This window comes from Borostomias antarcticus, assembly GCF_949987555.1.
Source record: "Borostomias antarcticus genome assembly, chromosome: 1".
NCBI lineage: Eukaryota > Metazoa > Chordata > Actinopteri > Stomiiformes > Stomiidae > Borostomias > Borostomias antarcticus.
This window is the reverse complement of record NC_140234.1, coordinates 42,728,987-42,749,965: the sequence shown is the minus strand read 5'-3', so window position 1 is coordinate 42,749,965 and position 20,979 is coordinate 42,728,987. Positions and strand designations below refer to the sequence as shown.

General features: G+C 47.0%; 1 protein-coding gene across 1 annotated transcript in view; it reads left to right on the top strand.

Annotated features, from left to right (window-relative positions):
• nyap2a (neuronal tyrosine-phosphorylated phosphoinositide-3-kinase adaptor 2a) overlaps positions 1 to 20,979 on the top strand; it is a gene marked incomplete at both ends in the record, with an annotated part of 44,937 nt that overhangs the window by 6,913 nt on the left and 17,045 nt on the right. The window contains 2 exons of the mRNA XM_084443286.1: positions 10,922 to 11,235; positions 16,493 to 17,641. Of these exons, the coding sequence (XP_084299412.1) occupies positions 10,922 to 11,235; positions 16,493 to 17,641 (1,463 nt within the window). The remainder of the gene's footprint in view (positions 1 to 10,921; positions 11,236 to 16,492; positions 17,642 to 20,979) is intronic.

Here is a 20,979-nt window from a genome sequence, read left to right as displayed (position 1 = left end):
AGCCTGACATTGTGTAGATAAACAGACTGTGAGCTCAGGATGGTTTTACGAGGCTAGCCGAGCTTCTTACTTACTTACGCCTTTCACTCCTTTTTCATGGAGCATAAGCTGTTGACAACCAAAGTCTTCTGTCCTGGGTGTTTCTTTCCAGATGTTTCCATGTCAGGCCGCGCTGTTTGATGTCCGTCTCCAGGTCCCTGCGCCAGGTGTTCTTGGGCCAGCCTCTCTTCCTTGGGTTCAGATCTAAGTGTTTGCCTGGTGGTGCTGGTGTTCTTCCTTGTGCATTGGGGGTTCAGATCTAGGTGTTTGCCTGGTGGTGCTGGTGTTCTTCCTTGTGCATCGGGGGTTCAGATCTAAGTGTTTGCCTGGTGGTGCTGGGGTTCTTCCTTGTGCATCGGGGGTTCAGATCTAAGGGCCTTGTGCATCGGGGGTTCAGATCTAAGTGTTTGCCTGGTGGTGCTGGTGCTTGTGCATTGGGGGTTCAGATCTAAGTGTTTGCCTGGTGGTGCTGGGGTTCTTCCTTGTGCATCGGGGGTTCAGATCTAAGGGCCTGCCTGGTGGTGCTGGTGTTCGGTTTCCGTAGCGTGTGGCCGATCCATCCCCACCTTCTCAATCAATCAATCAATCAATCAATCAAAGCTTTATTTGTATAGCTCATTTCATACCCAGAGGCAACACAATGCGCTTTACAGAGAACAAGGGAGGTGGGTATACGACCCACCCCTACATATTCCAGAGGGAAGCAAAAAAACAGTAATCACCCGGGGGCCAGATAAGTGAGCTGTAAAAATTCTTCCCTGACCCCTCTCAATAAGGCGATCGAGCAAGCTCCTGGAGTATGTTTGAGATAAGAACATTTATAAAGAAATAAATTACATTAAATTACATTTTCAGAGTAAGAGAAGCTAAAAAACAACATAGGAGAGACATTCTGCTCTTGATTTCTTCTTCCACTGGTTATTGGCCCGTTCTCTGAAGAAGAATGAATGAATGAATAGTTTATTTCGATCAGCAGCAAAACATTTTCAAACAATCATTTAAGTACAAGAAAAAAATAAAATAAGGTATGGCTGATCGAAAAGGGTTTCGGCTGAAGCAAAGCTTACGCTGGCGAACCCTTGTTTTTATTTTCTTTGCTATTCGTTTCTAAGATCTTAGCAAGTCAAACAAAATAAGCAGTCTGATAAGAACGAATACAGACATATACACATTACATAGATACACACAATACAATACAATACATACATATATATACATACATACATATATACATACATATACACATACAGACATACATACATACATACATGCATACATACATACATACATACATACATACATACATACATACATACATACAGTACAAACATACATACCTACGTACATACATACCTCACCTATGTAACCTGTATGTCTAAACACAGACATGCACCAAAAAAAACAAACACATCCACACTCCATCCGCACGTCCGCTCTCACCCGCCCTGTCACTCATCCTCGCACAGATAATGCTCAAATGATCTGTTTGTAACCCAAGGGCTGCTGGATCCGCGTGCGTATAGCCTACACATCGTACATCAATCCCATGTCCAAGTGTACTGAGATTCCTCCATCCGGTTGTCACGCATGCACAGGTGTGCGCACACATAAGCTACTCACATGCCCTTTAGGCTATACTCCACTTTTCCTCCCACCGGACTTCTGAGCGCTCGCATGCACCCATACACATCCACACACACCCACGTACACAAACACCACCATACCACACACTCCACCAGTTTCTGTCCACCCAAAAGGGTAAGAAGAAAGAAAAATAGTAAAGAACATAAGAAAAAATCACGAAAAATAGCGGCTTTGTATTCAGGAGGGGAAAAGTAGGCAAGGCCATATTTGGCCCAGAAAAAAGCTATATCCTCATCCTTTACTATCCAGACTGTCACAAGAATGCATGGGAAACATGGTTCTGCACAACCATGCCCTAAGGACTCAGATGTATTCCATGTCAAAGATAATTCCAATTCCAAAAAGAGAGAAAAAACCCAAACAAAAATGAGTGGAATTCTCCATGCGACCACCCACAAAGCACTTTGGTTCATTTCAAAAAAGAGCAAAGGATTTATAATTCCAAAAAAGAAAAAATGATTCATCCTACCATGGAGTAGGCCTAGTATCATTGAAACGTATCCAGCTCCCCCACGCTTCTGACGATCAGGACCTTTGCTTGATCAGGGGTAGAACTGTTGAGTTTGATGAGGATCTTGCAGTTTGATGTCCAGGTAGACTGTATTTTATTCTGTTTTCGTAGTAAACGGGCCTTCTTAGCGATCTCGGCATTCTGTTTTGTCAGATGCTCGTTCAGATAGACATGGTTCCTTTCAACATTCGGCCTTGTTTTAGTAACTCCGTTTTGAACCTTCTATTTGCGAGCCGCATAATTACGGCTGGTTTGTCGGTAACGTTAACTCTTGTCGCGGTTCGGAGGCAGAAGGTTGCAAGCTTCTATGTTGTTTGTATCCAGCTTGATTCCGTGTAGCTGGAAGAAGGTAGACACCTGTCCCTCCACAGAACTGGAGTCCTGCTCAGTAGGTTCCTGATCTCGTCGCGCTGCATCGGCATAGGATCGGGGTTTGATCTCCAATCCAGAGATTATGACATTGTTCATTCTAGAATATTGCTTAAGGTTTTCGACTCTATACTCCAGCATCTCAATTTTCTTATCTTTCTCATTGTTCCGAGTCTGAAGTTTTTTCACGTCCTCCACCAGATTCAGAATTCTTTGCTGCTGCTTTTGAACATCAGAAACATCTTTTGTTAAAAGCACGAGAGACTTTCTCATTTCTGCGATGTTGCTCGCTATACTCTTAACTTTGTCTTCCATGGCGTTGGTGAGATTTAATAACTTTGTTTGCTTAGGCTATAATTACAAATTGTTTGGTTGCGCGGAGCATACCGTGACCTGACCTGACAGCCCTTAAGAAGAAGAAGAAGAAGAAGGCTTTATTTGTCAAACGATTCGACACTCAAAAACGCATGTGCAACGGGCGACATGAACACACACATACATGCAGTAGGCTGCCACAGATGAAATGTTCTCTGCCCTTAATCCATCCTTTCATCCTTCCCCCAAGGGCTGCTGGGAGCAGACAGGACGCATGCACGAGGACTACGCCTGGGGACCAATCCAAGTGCTCCTGTCCGTCTTCGTCAGGGACAGACAGCGTTAGCGATCTGTTATTTTGCATATTTTTATATTGGGTTCTTTATGGGGGAAACCCTTGCGAACACGGGGAGACGTTGCAAACACCACACAGAAAGGCCTGGGAACTTCATGCTGTGAGGTGACAGTGCTAACTACTGTGCCACCGTGACGCAGATGAGCGATTTTGGGGTTCAGTGTCTTCGGCACGCAGCTGGGAGCTGGGTTCAAACCGGGGACTTTCCGATCCCTAGCCGACTGCTCTACTTCCCGAGCTACCTTTCTTTTTTTATGGTATCTGGCCAGCGAATGTTCCAAGATCTGCCTTAGTGACCGCCTGCTGATGAATGTCTGTACTTTAGGCATTGCGGTCTTGCTTATCCTCCATGTCTCTGATCCTTAGAGCAGTATTGGCTTGATGCTGGAACCAAAGAGTCGGCTGATTTCCATAAGCAAGTTTCACCTCCCACGAAATTAAGTATTCAAACCCAATGACTTAGTTTCATTTGTGATGTGGCCATATATATCTTCTAAAATCCAGTAACCTCCAGCCACTCCACATAGAGAAAGCTAATCCAGCAGCTGTTACCTCCCGCTCTACTGCTGTTATAAAGTATTAATCTATGTACTTGATTTTGAGCAGTGTGCTTATATTTCAGCATGTAGTATTCATAGTATGTACATGTGTTCACATTTGGGGAATGCTATTCTTTCTTTCAACAAAGTTTGCTGGGAACTTGAGTGCGCAAAGTGAACAATGTGTATTTTAGTTTTGCAAGTCATAAACTCTGTTCTAATTTTGTAAATACTGGTAGTTATAGCCTTCCATTTTTACATTTTTTTATATCTCTTCTGTGTCAGAAAAAATGGGACACAACTGTTTTTTCCCCCAGAGTTCATAGTCCCCTGCTCTTACAGGACTGCAGGGATTATTGTCAATCAGGATAGACACACTGAGGTAGACTGACCAGTTTATCACACTTAATACAGATAGCCGGATGTGGAGAGAGGAGACAGAGGGAGATGGAGAGGCGTGTTAAATCCCCCGGAGACAGACAGAAAGAGAGTAAACAAACATCAATTACCCACGAGCACCAATCAATTGATGCATTCCATTTAACACACAAAATATCTTAATCCCAAAAATCAAATGCATGCTGCTTAAGTTATATTGTGAAAGGTGTATGTGTGTGCACAGCAAACTGGTGCTGTGGGAGCCAACACACAGGCATCGGTCACGAGGGCATCACACACTAACATATACGTGTACATACGTACTTAACAAGGATGCAGGCGTGAAAAGTACCGGTGAGCTAGCGAGATGTATGGAGGATGGGGATTACTTGGAGGGCTCGTCCGAGGACCACCTAGAGAGAGAGAGTTTGTGGTTGCTGACCACTAGTGTTTGATTGGTGCTTAGGTAGCTGTGGCTCTGTGGTGGGGGTGGACCACAGATCGATAACTGATAACTGGCCATCTGAGTCCATTAGCAATGCTTGCCTATGGCTGTCACCTCTCATACTTACAGTAGCCGCACATTACAGCCCGCATTCAGCCAGAGGGGACTGGGGGGTTAATTTACAGCTCAAGCATGGGAGCCTAGTTATAGTTGTAAGTGGGGGTGCAGAGTTGGAGAGTGGAGAAAATGTTTTTGCATGCGCAGAGCGAATTTTGGGGCTGGAATTTCCCCTGTAGTTATCCTACACATTAAGATGACTGACATTTCCATTACATCAGCATCATCATCGGCCTGCGACCTCCAGCACTCTCTGGATTGGTTCACAACTGAGTGTGAAGCAGCTGGGATGAGAATCAGCACCTCTAAATCTGAGGCCATGGTTCTCAGCAGGAAACTGTTGGTTTGTCCACTCCGAGTAGGAAATGAGTCCTTACCCCAAGTGAAGGAGTTCAAGTATCTGGGGGTCTTGTTCATGAGTGAGGGAACCATGGACAGGGAGTTTGGCTGGAGAATCGGAGCAGCTGGTGCGGTTCTGCAGTCACGGCAGCACTGTTGTGACGAAAAGAGAGCTGAGCCAAAAGGCAAAGCTCTCGATCTACTGTACCGGCCTATCTTCATCCCCACCCTCACCTATGGTCATGAAGGATGGGTCATGACCGAAAGAACGAGATCACGGATACAAGCGGCCGAAATGATTTTTTTCCGGAGGGTGGCTGGGGTCTCCCTGAGAGATCAGGTGAGAAGTTCAGTCATCTGGGAGAGACTCGGAGTAGAGCCGCTGCTTCTTTGCGTCGAAAGGAGTCAGTTGAGGTAGTTCGGGCATCTAGTGAGGTTGTCTCCCAAGGGAGGTGTTCCAGGCGTGTCCGGCTGGGAGGAGGCCGCGGGGTAGACCCAGGACCAGGTGGCGGGACTACATCTCTGCACTGGCCTGTGAGCGGCTAAAGATTCCCCAGGCAGAGCTGGTTGATGCTACCAGGGAAAGGGATGTCTGGGGCCCCCTGCTGGAACTGCTGCCTCCGCGACTCGACCCCAGATAAGTGGATGACGACGATAGATGAACATTTCCATTACCTGTAACATTACATTACATTACATTAGTCATTTAGCAGACGCTTTTATCCAAAGCCACTAACAATAATTGCATTTAATGTAGGAAGAGCCAATGTACTACTACTTGCCAGAACTCACAAGTGCATCTTCTTTCTAAAACAAGTGACTAAGAGCGTAATCTAGTGCTGAAGGCAAAGTGCAAGAATCGCAATCTAAAGTACAGTGCAATATAATATAATACAATAAGTGCTTAGGTGGGAGGATTGTTGTAGTACTTCTTGAAGAGATGAGTTTTGAGCCTGCGACGAAAGATGGGCAGTGACTCTGCTGTCCTGACATCAGTGGGCAGTTCATTCCACCACTGCGGGGCCAGGGCAGAGAAGAGCCGTGACCGTGTCGATCGACCGCAGGAGCCTCGGAGTGACGGGGCAACCAGTCCCCCTGAGGTAGCAGAGCGTAGCGGTCGGGAGGGGGTGTAGGGTTTGACCATGGCCTGGAGGTAGGAGGGGGCTGTTCCTTTCATTGCCCTGTAGGTTAGCGCCAGAGTTTTAACTATGAGTAACTTGCTCATGTCTGCTGCCTCCTCTCTCTGTGTACTGTCACTTCACCATTCTACATTAAGGAGAGCAATACACTTATGAATAGGCTACACTGAATTGTGTTGGACACACAATCTTTATGCTTCTCTTTAAAGAAAGGGTGGGAGATATGATACAAGTATTTGTGGGTTATTCTTCACTGAAGCTGACTGACATTTCCATTACCTGTAACTCTTGGGTCCCTTGCTCATGTCTGCTGACTCCTCTCTCTCTTTGTGTACTGTCACTTCATTCTATATCAGGGGTAATCAAGTAAAGTTCTAAGAGATCCAGTTTGACAAAATGGCCTCAAGCCAGGGTCCGGTGGTGATGCATGCATTTTTTATGCCCTCAACGCAGATTTGTTTCCTTGCATATTCCTATCAAATTGTTGTATAGCAGTAGGTATGTTACTGTGAAATACGCATGGAAGTTAAAATATTGTTGACTTCAGTTGTATGGTCCCCAACTTACTTTAAAATCAAATAAAGTAGGCTACATTTCTCGGAACATATGAGACAAACAGGTTTAGAACTACCCGCGGGGAGAATTAATACAATTCGGTCCACTTGATGGAACACCCTATTTTCAACATCTATTTTTCTTATTTTAGAGCACGGCATGTATAGGCTGACGTTATGTCTGTCTTGTAGTATCTCACTTCCCTCTTCGTTTGTCGTTTCGTTTCTCTGGTCATGCAGTGTCCAACTCCAACTAATGTTAGCAAGGAATCGCTCTGATAACAGTAACGTTAACGATAGCTAGGCTGTCACATGTAGACTGGGTGACGTCAGGCAATGAACACACAGATTCGATTGGCTAGTGACGCGTGAGATAGTAAACAAATGCTGTAAAATACTACAAAGGTTGCCGTTCCGTCAAAAGGGAGAAATTCTCATTGATTTAGCGGGTTATAGACACGGTCCGGATTGGATAGCTTCTGGGTCCGGAACGATGTATCTTCAGGCGCCCACTAAGGGATAGTCTGGGAAACACTCGCAGGAAAAACTGTCCCTTCGCCAAGGTATACCTTGAGAAGCGTTGTAGCGCGGAGAAGTTCGGCGAATCTGGGAAACGCGGCCCAGTTCTGTTTGTTGCTATGTTGTTGTTGATATCACAGCTGGCTGAAATTATTTTTAAATCCCCCTATATTTATGTTTGACCCTTAATATCATCCAATATCAATTCAATATCATTCAAACTTCACAAGTTCTGAGGAGAGACCTCTCTAACCGCGTGTGGCAGCTAGCTCATGGTCTTTGTGGATCAGACGCAAGGTTTATTTGGGGCAATTTTGCATGGAATCACCTCATTTGCATACATTCAAATGAGACTGGCGCAGCCGTGAAGCTATTTGCTCATTGGTCCAGTTTGCAATACTTTTCACCCTTTGAGTGTGCTTTGTGGATTGGATGCTTTTTTTTCTCATTTGCACGGGTTTTGCCACTGCAAAAGCCACACAATCCTTTTGTGAAATTTGGCCCTAAGGGTATTAACAGACTGTACTGTACTGGTTTGGCACTTTTAGTCCCCAACATATTTTGTGAAGTTATTGAAATTAGATAAACAGCTTCTCAATTCAAATCCTACCTAAACAGTTGCCTTTTTCAATTCACCTCATTAGCCTGTGGCTAACAATTCAAGCAAGCTAACATTAGCTAAACAGTGTGCAAGCTAGTTAGCGACCAGACTGTCTTTCTAGCTTTGACATCAATCCAGTAAACCTATGTCAATTCCCTTAGCCTGCACACCAACACCAGACCTGACGTTATAACCTGAGCTAACAATGCAAGCGAGCTAGCTAAATCGTGTGCAAGCTAGCTAAGCTAACAATTTTTGGTGTTTAGCTAGCTAATGTTTTCTAGTGAGCGTCCAGACCATCTTTTAAGATTTGACATCAGTCCAGCAAGTTAACATAACCTGTTTTTGTTCTTCGGCATTTTAAATCTTTTTGCTGGGCATGTTTTGAAAATGAATGGTTGTTTGCCTGCGTCTTACTCTTTTCACATTGCCTTGCTCACCCAAGTGCGACAACATCAACCTGGAAAATCTCCACAATGAACCTCGGGAAGTTAGTAAAATGAAATAGGGACTGGCGCGCGCACAGAGATGTTGTCTTTTCCGGTATGCTACTAATGTCATTTTAGACTATATTGACAGATAACTATTTTTCCCCCAAACTAGCTCAAATATTAATCAACAACAAAATAACCACAACATAAAGGCAAAGTGGTGATGAAAATTGGGGGTTCAAAAGCACATTTGCTCCTCCACTTGAACAGTGTGGGTGCAGCTGCAGCTCTTGCTCTATACTGTAGCGCAGGCGCCAGTGAGCTCAACAATGGCAGTTGGGGGTCAGGGAGAAGATGGTGTCTTTTTCAAAATGTCAGTCGCTCTGTCTCTAGCTAGGGACGTGTGGTACATGTGCATTCATTTGATGGCTTCTGCTTTACCACGCAGAGTAGAGCTCTGTTAGCTGTGTGAGACCATCCTGATCTCACATTCTGTTTCTCTCCGCAGATCCGTCTGGCCTTCCCCCGATTGAGAACTATCTCAGAGAACTATCTTGCCTTGACAGACTAACTCCTTCAGCTAATCAGTGTTTGATAAATCAAACTTTTGTCAAACCCAGTCAGAAGAACGGCGAGAACGGCGTTTCTTCCAACAAACTCTGCTCTCCTTGTTTAGTTGTTAGTCTATTTCTGCAATAACTGCAGTTATGGCTAGGCTTATTCTACTAGCTTTACCGTTACCGCTCGTTGCATGGCTTGGAGATGCCATGACTACTTTGCCAGCAGTGGCATGTCTTTCACATCTTCAGCTGCGGGAACCCATCAGGGGCTGTGTTACACTGGGGGGACAGAACGCAGTCCCTAATTGGCCTACCAGTTGCAAATACCATCTCTGAAAATCGTTCTCGATATGGGGAAGTTCAGACTGATCTATGAAGAAAAACAGAATATGAGCTTGCAAGATCAGGAGGGTCTCGAGGTCTGTGGGAGTAAAAGGCTGGGCTTCGATTTCCAGTGGCTGTGATTAATTCCAACAGCTCTGATGTGATTACCTCTCCTCACCAGGACCAGAGAGCAGAGTGGGGGAGGGGTTGGGTAGCTGTACTGTATGTAGGCTATGCATAATGATATATTTGCATATTTGTGACTGTGTGTTAGCTTGTGTGTAGTGTATGAAGGCTATGCATAATTATATGCAGTATTTGCCTGTTTGTGAGTGTGTGTTGGGTTTGTGGTTGTATGTACTGTATGTAGGTAGGCTATGCATAATGATATATTTGCATGCACTGTGTATGTGTGTGGGCTGGTGGTAGGCAGACATTAACAGACAGACACTTGAGACTTACCATGAAAATAGCCATGAACACCGCTGCCCCGCGTCCCTGATTATCAATCAGATAGCTTCTTCCTCGTTGGTGATGGGGTGACTGAACGAGTACGTCTGGTCTGACCTTTCACCCGGTCTGCTCCGGGCCACAGCTGCTCTCTGGCAGTGTGGCTGTGCTCTATATACTGACTGTTTATACCCGACGCGCCCAATCCACCACAGGCTCTTCTCTCTCCACGTTATTCACAGGCTCTTCTCTCTCCACGTTATTCACAGGCTCTTCTCTCTCCACGTTATTCACAGGCTCTTCTCTCTCCACGTTATTCACAGGCTCTTCTCTCTCCACGTTATTCACAGGCTCTACTCTCTCCACGTTATTCACAGGCTGGTCTCTCTCTCCACGTTATTCATAGGCTGTTCTCTCTCCACGTTATTCACAGGCTGGTCTCTCTCTCCACGTTATTCACAGGCTGTTCTCTCTCCACGTTATTCACAGGCTCTTCTCTCTCCACATTATTCACAGGCTGGTCTCTCTCTCCACGTTATTCACAGGCTCATCTCTCTCCACGTTATTCACAGGCTGGTCTCTCTCTCCACGTTATTCACAGGCTGGTCTCTCTCTCCACGTTATTCAGAGGCTGGTCTCTCTCTCCACGTTATTCACAGGCTGGTCTCTCTCTCCACGTTATTCAGAGGCTGGTCTCTCTCTCCACGTTATTCACAGGCTCTTCTCTCTCCACGTTATTCACAGGCTGGTCTCTCTCTCCATGTTATTCACGCTAAAACAAATCAAGTGCACAGATGGGGGCGCGGCCTTCTGCACGTTGAATGGCATGCCTGATACGTTGAATAGTTCATTGGTCATATTGTCCTGTAAATACTACCTCTACCTTAAGTATTTGTTAATGTGAAGGAATGTCATTTAACTACTGGAATGCCTTTAATATTTATATGCATTAATCCAGCCATTCGAACGGGTTCATATCAAATTGAAATTCATTGTGAATGCTGGATAGCTTATAATTGGTCGTATTGTCCTGCAAATACTACTTTATATATTTGCTAATGGGAATGAATGCCATTGAATTAGCCGAAGTAATATTCGTTGGAATAATATGTGAATAGCTTATAGCAATGTGTTAATCAGCCCATGCGAACATATGAAAGTTGCTCAAAGGCATTCAAATTGTTATCCTGACAGGCTGGAACATGGTGTGTGTGTGCTCGCGTGTGTGTGTGTGTGTGTGTGCGCGTGTGTATGCTTTGTGTGTGTGTGTGTGTTTGTGTGTGTCCTGGCAGGATCGGCGAGGACGTGGTGAGGGCCACGGAGGGTGGCTATGTGGGGAAGCACTTCCGCATGGGCTTCATGACCATGCCAGCCCCCCAGGACCGCCTGCCCCCCTCCTGCGGCCAGGGCTTCGCCGTGCGCTCCCAGTCCCTGCACTCCGTAGGGGGGGGGGACGAGGACGGCGTGGGCCCCAACTCCCGCCGGCAGCCCCCGCCCAAACCCAAGAGGGACCCCAACACCAAGCTCAGCATCTCCTCTGAGACCGTCAACAGCAGCTCCGCCTCCACCGCCAACAAGACCCCCCGCGAGCCGGACAAGAGTGATGGTGAGTGACCTTTGACCTGGTATATCTGCCACACCATGACATCTAGATTAATTGATTGATTGATTGATTGATTTTATTTCCATGTCACACACCAATTAGTAGGGGTGGGAATCTCTTGGCACCTCACAATTTGATTCCGATTCAGAGGGCAACGATGCAATTATAAAACGATTCTCAATATAAAACTATTATCGATGCATCTTGATGCATCATAATTTTTTATTGGTGTGTTGTATTTCATTTTAGCTCAACACAACTTGCATACTGTGTGGCTCTTGTCCAGGTCTTTTTTGGTGACACTTTTATCCAAACTGACTTACAATAATTGCATTTAACATAAGACATTAGTGTACTACTATTCACAAGTGCATCTCCTTTCTAAACAAGTGACTAAGAGTATAATCTAGTGTTTAAGGTAAAGTGCAAAAGTAAATAACAAAAAAAACAATAGGTGCTTAAGAGGGACAATCCTGGTGGTACTTCTTGAAGAGGTGAGTTTTGAGCCTATGGTGAAATATGAGCAGTCCTGATGTCGGTGGTCAGTTCACTGTGTGGCCAGGACAGAAAAGAGCTGTGACCATGTCACAACCTCAAACCTTGTTCCATCTCCTAACTGTAGCAGTTAACAGGACAGAAAAGAGCTGTGGCCATGTCACAGCCTCAAACCTTGTTCCATCTAACTAGCGGTTAACAGGAAAACATGCCTGCACCAGTTTGTGTATATGTGTCCACCTAGACCCTCATGTATTTGTCATTTGTCACCTTCCTCTTCCTCCACCCGGCCCCGACCCAGTGCTGCGCAGCAGCTATCATTGTTTTAAAGTTTCCCCATCACGCTTACAGCGCGGGCCTTTAAACATTAAAATAAAATAAAAAACGATTTTGAGTTTTCCGCGTCGAGCGATGCAATTTTTCCCACACCCCTACCAACTGGTGTCCAGCCCATATGAGACACAACTGTACAAGCAAACACAAAACATAACAATTAAATGCACCTTCAACAGGCAACAACAAGGACAATAATATTTGTAGTAAATGTACATAGTGTTACTGTGGTCTTCCATTTGACCTTTGGCTGCCTAGGGTCATTATTGTGGATGAGCCCTGAGTGTTGGGGTGGGGGCTGCGTGACTGTATGCATACAGTACCTGTGTGTGTGTGGGTGTTTAAAGCTGGAAATCCACCAAGCCAACGGTGTCCCTGACAAAAGTCCTCCGCAGACAGAAGCTGACAGTGGGCTCCTGGTTTGCGCTGGTTTGGAGCTCCTGACTGGGGGGTTTGGAGCTCCTGACTGGGGGGTTTGGAGCTCCTGACTGGGGGGTTTGGAGCTCCTGACTGGGGCGTTTGGAGCTCCTGACTGGGGCGTTTGGAGCTCCTGACTGGGGGGTTTGGAGCTCCTGACTGGGGGGTTTGGAGCTCCTGACTGGGGCATTTGGAGCTCCTGACTGGGGGGTTTGGAGCTCCTGACTGGGGGGTTTGGAGCTCCTGACTGGGGCGTTTGGAGCTCCTGACTGGGGGGTTTGGAGCTCCTGACTGGGGGGTTTGGAGCTCCTGACTGGGGCATTTGGAGCTCCTGACTGGGGGGTTTGGAGCTCCTGACTGGGGCGTTTGGAGCTCCTGACTGGGGGGTTTGGAGCTCCTGACTGGGGGGTTTGCGCTGGTTTGGAGCTCCTGACTGCTCCACACAGCAGCTGAAATGCAGCCCCACCAAGCCAGTTCCTCCTGACTCTCAGAAACACCACTGGTTTCCTCAGACCGTGGGCTTGGTATATTTTCAGCTTAAAAGTATGAGCATGATTGACCTCTGACCCTCCTGTGAGTCAGCCTGTTTTCACCTTTCACATCACATCCAATCATACAGACCACTGCACGTCCTAGTGAGGGTTAAAACTCACTCCGATGGTCCTTTCGTCACATGGCCATGCATGGCCTGTGGGGTGTATGGGGGGTGAAGGTGATTTTAAACATTTAAATATTGCTATGATAAATCGAGAGGATTAAGTGATTGAGATCATCTGACAACCAGCAATTCTAATAATTATTATAATCTTGACAAAACAAAATGTTTACATTTTATGTCTGTATATGACAAGGTAAATGGTAAATGGACTGTACTTATATAGCGCTTTTATCCAAAACACTTTACAATGGCCTCTCATTCACCCATTCACACACACATTCACACACCAATGGCAGCAGCTGTCATGCAAGGTGCTAACCTGCTCACTGGGAGCAATTTGGGGTTCAGTGTCTTGCCCAAGAACACTTCGACATGTGGACAGGAGGAGGCAGGATTCGAACCGCCGACCCTACGATCATTGGACGACCTGCTCTACCACTGAGTCACAGTCGTATACCAAATACATTTGGTATAAATAACCCCAACATTTCCAGGTTATTTCCGTTAATTCCCGTTAATTCCCATTGAAAGTTGACAACTTTGAATATTTATCCCAGAATTTTGCAATCCGACTGTTCATAAAAATGACAGGACCCAAGGGGAGTGGGGGGGTCTTTATTCATCTCACACATTACACACACAGTGAGAAGCGACACAGCGCTCAGTACACACACATGCAATTTCGGGGGTCGCTCTTAATAATCCTCTCTCCCCCAGTAAATCAATCCTGTGAGAATAGAGCTATTATGAGTCAGTGTGTACATTTTTCACAAGGAAATGCATGGCTGAGAACGAAGCTAAAGCTTTTTAAATATTATTTTTTTATGCGAGAACTGCTCAACTCTTAATACCCAGTAGGGGGTGCCGCCCCTCTAATGACTATAGTCATGCTCCAGGGCTCTCATGACATCAGTCATATTGGATTCTCCTGTTTTCTCAGCATTGTCTGTATGCAAATGTCCTCTCTCTTTCTTTCCTCTCTCTCTCTCTCTCTCTCTCTCTCTTCTATCTGTCTCTTCTCCAGCACCATCCTTGTTTCAGTGCTTATGCTCGTGTAGGTTCCAATCAAATCAAATCAAACTTTATTTGTATAGCGCATTTCATACACAGGGGCAACACAATGCGCTTCTTAAAGAGAGCAATGGCGGGGGGCATAGGTGCCACCCCTACATATTCCAGATACAGGATTCAAGGTTCACTCATTCTGTCACACAGACTGAGCCCTCCGTCTCTCTGCTGTTGGGGGCGCGTCCACAGTCAAGTGGGGATGCCCACGCATGGAGAGAACGCAAAGCCAGCAGTTCCATACCATTTCTCTCTGCCTTGTAAAAATGACCTATTTAAGACTGGCATAATTATAGCCCTCCATTTTCCTTTGGCATCATCATCATCACAGAGTTGCAGCACAGTTCACTGACCACATTAATAGGATAATACAACCAAACCATAGAAATACAGCCTACCTCCTGAACAAATCACACACCTACAGTACTCACACACACACACACGCAGCACGCACGCATGAATGGTTAATAGTTGAATAGTCAATCTGCCTCACACAAAAATCCATACAGAGTTTATCAGAGGTTATCCATGGATCTGGCCCCCCTCTAAACGGCTCTGTTTGTGTCTCTCATGGCTGCGCTGAGCGGGCGGCTGTACTTCACTCCCCATGGTGACGACAGCACGGCACACACGATGATGTCATTCATGACCTATATTCCACAAGGTCAACAGTGACGCTCATTCTGACCCCAGCCCATCAGAGGCAGGCTCCACAGCAGTTATGTGCGCACACACTTTAACACACACACACTCACACATGCACGCTGGAACAGGAATACATGCATGTGTAGCACATGCGGTTCTCCTATGTTTTAACAAGAGCGTCGTTATGCACAACGCTCTCCTCTCAGCTTGTTCCATCTCAGATCCCTGACTCACGCTGCCCCTACCCCACCACATAGAGCATCCCAGAATGGAGTCTTTTTCTTACTCTTTCAAAGTGCATCTCCACTAGGGGGCACTACACACCAATACCCTCCTTTACAAGACATACCTGTCTGTCCCTCTCATCTCTCTCCCTCTGTCTCTCTCATCTGTCTCTCCTGCCTCTTGTCTGTCTCTCCCGTCTCTCATCTGTCTCTCCTGTCTCTCATCTGTCTCTCCTGCCTCATCTGTCTCTCCTGTCTCTCCTGTCTCTCATCTGTCTCTCGTCTGTCTCTCCTGTCTCTCATCTGTCTCTCCTGTCTCTCATCTGTCTCTCCTGCCTCTCGTCTGTCTCTCATCTGTCTCTCCTGCCTCTCCTGTCTCTCATCTGTCTCTCCTGTCTCTCATCTGTCTCTCCCTCTCATCTGTCTCTCCTGCCTCATCTGTCTCTCCTGCCTCATTGGTCTCTCCTGCCTCTCATCGGTCTCTCCTGCCTCTCATCGGTCTCTCCTGCCGATCTTTCCATCCTCCGTCCTCGTCTTACTGCTCTCTGTACTTGCGCCATTTTACAAAACCACTCCAGCTCACAGACGTCCTGTGATCCTGTCACTGTCAACAGCGTTTGTGTGGGAATGGGAAGCAGAACCAGAGTACATTTGAATTTCCTTTTCATTTTGTCATGATCTGCTTGGCTAGTCAGCTGTACACTGAGTGGATCTGCATAGGTCTCTCCATGGTGCAGCCTCTGACAGTGTGTGTGTGTGTGTGTGTGTCATTGTGAGTGTGCAGCATGACATGTCTGATGTTTGAGATCAGAAGAGGAGGGAGGAAAGAGAGGGGTGAGGAGAGAGAGGGGTTAGGAGAGATGGTGAGATGGAGAATGAGGAGAGAGAGAGAGATAGTGCGTACGAGAGAGGTGAGAGACGTCCCCAGTCTACACGCACCTCTCTGGCTGCTAGCCTGTGATCTCCCAGAGCCATCAGCTGAGCTCAGGGATGGGCACCTCACCTCACATGCCTGGGCCACGACAGCCCTCTCCCCTGCTGCTGGGCCGGGGTGACTGGGTTAAGCTACCTGGGGGGGGGGGCAGGAGGAGAGGGCGTGACTGGGTTAGGCTACCTGGGGGGAGGGGGGGGGGGGGGGGGCGTGACTGGGATATCATGCGGGTGGAATGAGAGGAGAAGGGCATAGTGGAGGCAAACATACATACATGCTCATACATATCAGAAGTGGAGTGTGTAGCACAATCGCAACCCTTCCTAACCACACACACACACACACATTCTCTTTCCCTTACATAAGGTCTGAAAAACTATATCAAACACAATCATACGTGTCCCTTGAATGCGCTCACTAAAGCTCAGAGCAGATGAGATCTTTTTTCCTGTCAGACTCACATCTTCCCCTTCTGTCTGGCATCTCCTCCAGGCTCCAAGTCCAGGCCCTTCAGCGAGGAGTACAAGAGGATCCCTCCTCCCAAACCCAAGAGGAACCCCAACACGCAGCTCAGCACGTCGTTCGACGAGTCCTACATCAGGGACCACCACGGCAGCTCCCGGAGGTCCTCGTCCAAGAGGGAGAAGTCCCTGTCCCAGAGCCAGAGCCCGGCGCGTGACACGGACGAGGACGAGCCTGTCTACATCGAGATGGTGGGCAACATCCTGCGCGACCTGAAACGCCAGGAGGAGGCGGAAGAGCAGGAGAGCGAGTCGGTGTACGAGGAGATGAAGTATCCCATGTTCGACGACCCGCTCCACGACTCCCTCAGGTGGGACCAGCCCGGAGGAGGAGGAGGAGGTGGGAGCAGTCCTGCCCCCCCCACCGTGATGCTGGACGGGGAGCCCAGCCGCTCTTCCACCCCCCGCGGGTCGCTCTGCGACATCCCGGCCCCATTCCCCAACCTGCTGACCCACCGCCCGCCACTGCTGGTCTTCCCCCCGGCCCCCGCCCAGTGCTCCCCCAACTCGGACGAGTCGCCCCTCACCCCGCTGGACGTCACCAAACTGCCCGTGCTGGAGACCGCGGGCTTCGCCAAACCAGGGGGCTCGCCCACAGCCGCCGAGGCCCCCGCGCCTTCCTCCTCCTCCTCCTCCACCTCGCACCCCCGCAAAGCAGAGCAGGAGAGGGACGCGAGGGAGAGGGAACGAGAACGCGAGATGGATCCGGCGCACTCCCACGCCACCGTCACCTCCTCCGGCCGCTCGTCCGCCCCGCCCCTGCCGTCCAACCTGTACAAGTCGCCGCCGTCCGCGCACGGCTACCCCCGGAGCCACTCCGCCTGCCCCTCCCCCGTAAGCATGGGCCGCTCCCTCACCCCGCTCAGCCTGAAGCGCCCCCCGCCCTACGACGCACTCATGGCGGGGGGCAGCATGCCCCGCAGCACATCCTCCAAAGCCTCCGCCTCTGCCGACCAGGAGGGCGGCGCCAAGCCCGGCGGCTCCTCGGCCCTGGGCTCCGCGCAGAGCGTGGCGTCGCGCTCGCGGACGCCCACCAGCCCTCTGGACGAGCTCACCAACCTCTTCACCAGCGGCAGGAACATGCTGAAGAAGGGCTCCGCAGCCAGGAAGACTAGTGAAAGTGAGTACTTTAAAGATGTCCTATTATGCTAATTTTGAACAATTTAATATGTCTTTGGGTTCCCCAAAACATGTCTTTGGGTATTTTTGCTGAAAATACCACTCAGAATAAGTATTCTAGCATGCCTCTATATCCCCCCCGTTGACCACGAGATCAGATTGAGCGATTTGAGTGCTTTTTTCATATGCAAATGAGCTCAGCCAAGAGCAAGCCCCAACGTTCAGCTTGTTCTCCATTGTTAAGCATGCCTAGGAAATGCTTGGTCAACAGGGCGCAGGTGAGCCCTGTAGTTAAGAGCAGTCGACCATCGACCGACAGGTCGAGACTGGTTTCGAGACTTCCTATGAATCATTGCCTACTGTACCATTGTGCGTTTGAGCGAGGCACTTAACCCCGACACTTGCTCATAATTGTAAGTCGCTTTGGATAAAAGCATCTGGCCAATGACTAAGATGTAAAATGGAGAAATGCATTAAACGATTTACAGGAGTTGCCTGCTTAAGGCTTTTCTAGGCATTTTGTTAAAGGGGCACAGTCACGCTTGTTTAAGTTAAAGCTGCGCCCCCACAGGCCCTGCGAATAAGTGCACTGTCGTACTGTCGTAACGTTATCAGATTGTCTTTTTCTGGCTTCCTCCGTGATGTTTTGCTTCGGTTTCTCACCTCCGCCATGATATCATTGAGCTAAAAAACGCATGATATCCATAGACGCTGGAATAGTTAGCTACTACTATGTTGTTTAAGCACAACGTTGCGCATGAGCACTTCGACTGAATGCTTTCTGAGTAGACTGTTTGGACGATTCATCTTACTTTTAGTAAATCTAATTGTAGAATTAAAGGTCCAAATATCGCAATGTATTGCTTTAATATTATTTGGATTAAAAGCTTAAATTCTGTGTGTAGGCGTTTTTAAAATCACCATCAGTGTAGCCGTTTCCCTACACAGAAGGCGGAATCGAGGAAATTGTGGAAAAACTTAAAGCTGCATTCACTGATTTTATGTATGTTGTCAAAACTCATTAAAACCACATGATATCTGATTGTTTCATTGAGCTATAGCATCCTAATAGTGTCCTACTTCAATGAGAGAGTCAAAGCACTGCCTGATAGGATGAGCCAACAGAAAGTGCAAATTCACAAAAGCTGTGACCACGTACGCACATGTGCAGCGCGCACGTTTGTGGATATTGTTGTGGACCAACCAACCGACAGAGCAAGTTATAGAGCAGCTATTCGCAGCTAAAAAAACAAACAAACAAACAAGACATAAGAATCTGCTCAAAGCAGATCCATCCAAGACCAGGGCAAACGGGATGTCTGTCCCAGAAGATGTCACAGTGTTTTATCTTTTATAACACGTTTATAACAAGCGTAGTGAACTTTCAGCTCCTAGCCTAACTGGTTTACTACTGCTCGAATAGCAATCAGAGCCAGAGGCGTCTTCTACCGCAAATGTTAGGTTGACGACAGTCGACACTGACAACCTGCGGGGGCTGCCATCGGCACAAACCAGAGTGACAACACAGGACAAGGTGACAGAAGAACCTGGAAATGCGAGGTGACAGCTCGACAGAGGAAGAGGCCGATGATGATCCCACCTGCCCCTCTATCCCGGCTAACTGGACCAGCCAGCTGTGGAGAGAATGGACACGTGGCTATTCGTTAAGGGTGAACGCTTGGAATGCCCAGTATGCAGAGATCCAAAGACCCTTCTGCTTTCTGAAAAGGTAATTGGCGCCACTTATCTGAAGAGTGGATCAACGGGAATGTAAGCAGCCATGCACAGAACCAGTTACACAGAATCTACAAACATATTGATAGCGTAGCACATAAAAGGGCCGTTGAGGTCGCAGCAAACGAGCAAAAGGGGATTCTGCCAAACAAGGTACTGTGTTTGAGATCAGTGAATGGAGGAAACAGCAACTTCACTCAAGGCAAGGCAAGGCAAGGCAAGTTTATTTATATAGCACATTTCAGCCACAGGGCAATTCAAGGTGCTTTACATGAGACATTAAAAGCATTAAAACAAAAAGCAAGACATTATAGACATTTAAAACAAAAGGCAGGACAAATTAAAAGCATTAAAACAAAAAGCAAGTCATTATAGACATTTAAACAAAAAGCAGGACAAATACAATACAGGAATAAAAGTTACAGTGCAGTATACTGATAAACATAGCTCCTCTTAGAAAGCAGTGGCAAAAAGAAAAGTCTTCAGGCTTGTTTTAAAAGAACCAAGAGTTGCAGCAGACCTGCAGTTTTCTGGAAGTTTGTTCCAGATATGTGGAGCATAAAAACTGAATGCTGCTTCTCCATGTTTTTTTTTTAACTCTGGGGACAGAAAGCAGACCTGTGCCAGACGACCTGAGGGGTCTGGATGGTTCATAGCATATGAGCAGATCAGAAATATATTTTGGCCCTAGACCATTCAGTGCTTTATAGACCATTCAGTGCTATATACACTCAGATTCGCCTATACAGTGGCCAAGGACAGGCTGGCTTATAAAAAGCTCTCTCCATTGATGAAGCCTCAAGAGCTCAATGGCGCAAAGGTAGGCACTGTATATAAATCATATCACTCGTGTGCTGAAATTATAGGCCGTGATGCACAGCGATAGTGTTTCAAATATGAAAGAGATCAATACAAAAACCATCATCACCGTTGATGAAAGCACAGTACACGGATGTGCTTATCTCGTTATATGTGAGATGTGATGTGAGTGGGAAAGGAGGTGTGGACAATGTATTTTTAGACACAGGGCACAGATCTAATAATCTATTTACAACAAGAATCTATATACAACAGCTTTAGACCGAGCTTTCGCCAAGCGGGATTAGATGATGATTTTGGGGGGAAACACCTCATCAGCATCTCCACAGATGGGGCTTCGGGTCTTACTGGCAACACCGCTGGAATGATTCAACATTTACATACTCCCACTAGCTCAAATTATGGAAAACAACAAAATATGTTACCATAGCTACGCAGACGACACACACATGTATATCACCATATCACCAGGGGAATATAATCCCATAACAGCGCTGAGTAAGTGCATTGAACAAATCAACAATTGGATGTGCCAGAACTTTCTTCAACTAAACAAAAATAAAACTGAAATAATTGTCTTTGGAGCAATTAATTGAATAATTGCCTGGTGTAGTCACTCAGACCTGAATTTCAACAGTCACATTAAGACAATTACAAAGTCAGCCTACTATCACCTGAAGAATATATCAAGGATCAAAGGATTTATGTCTCAGCAGGATCTGGAAAAACGTGTCCATGAGTTTATCTTCAGTAGACTCGACTACTGTAACGGTGTGTTTACAGGTC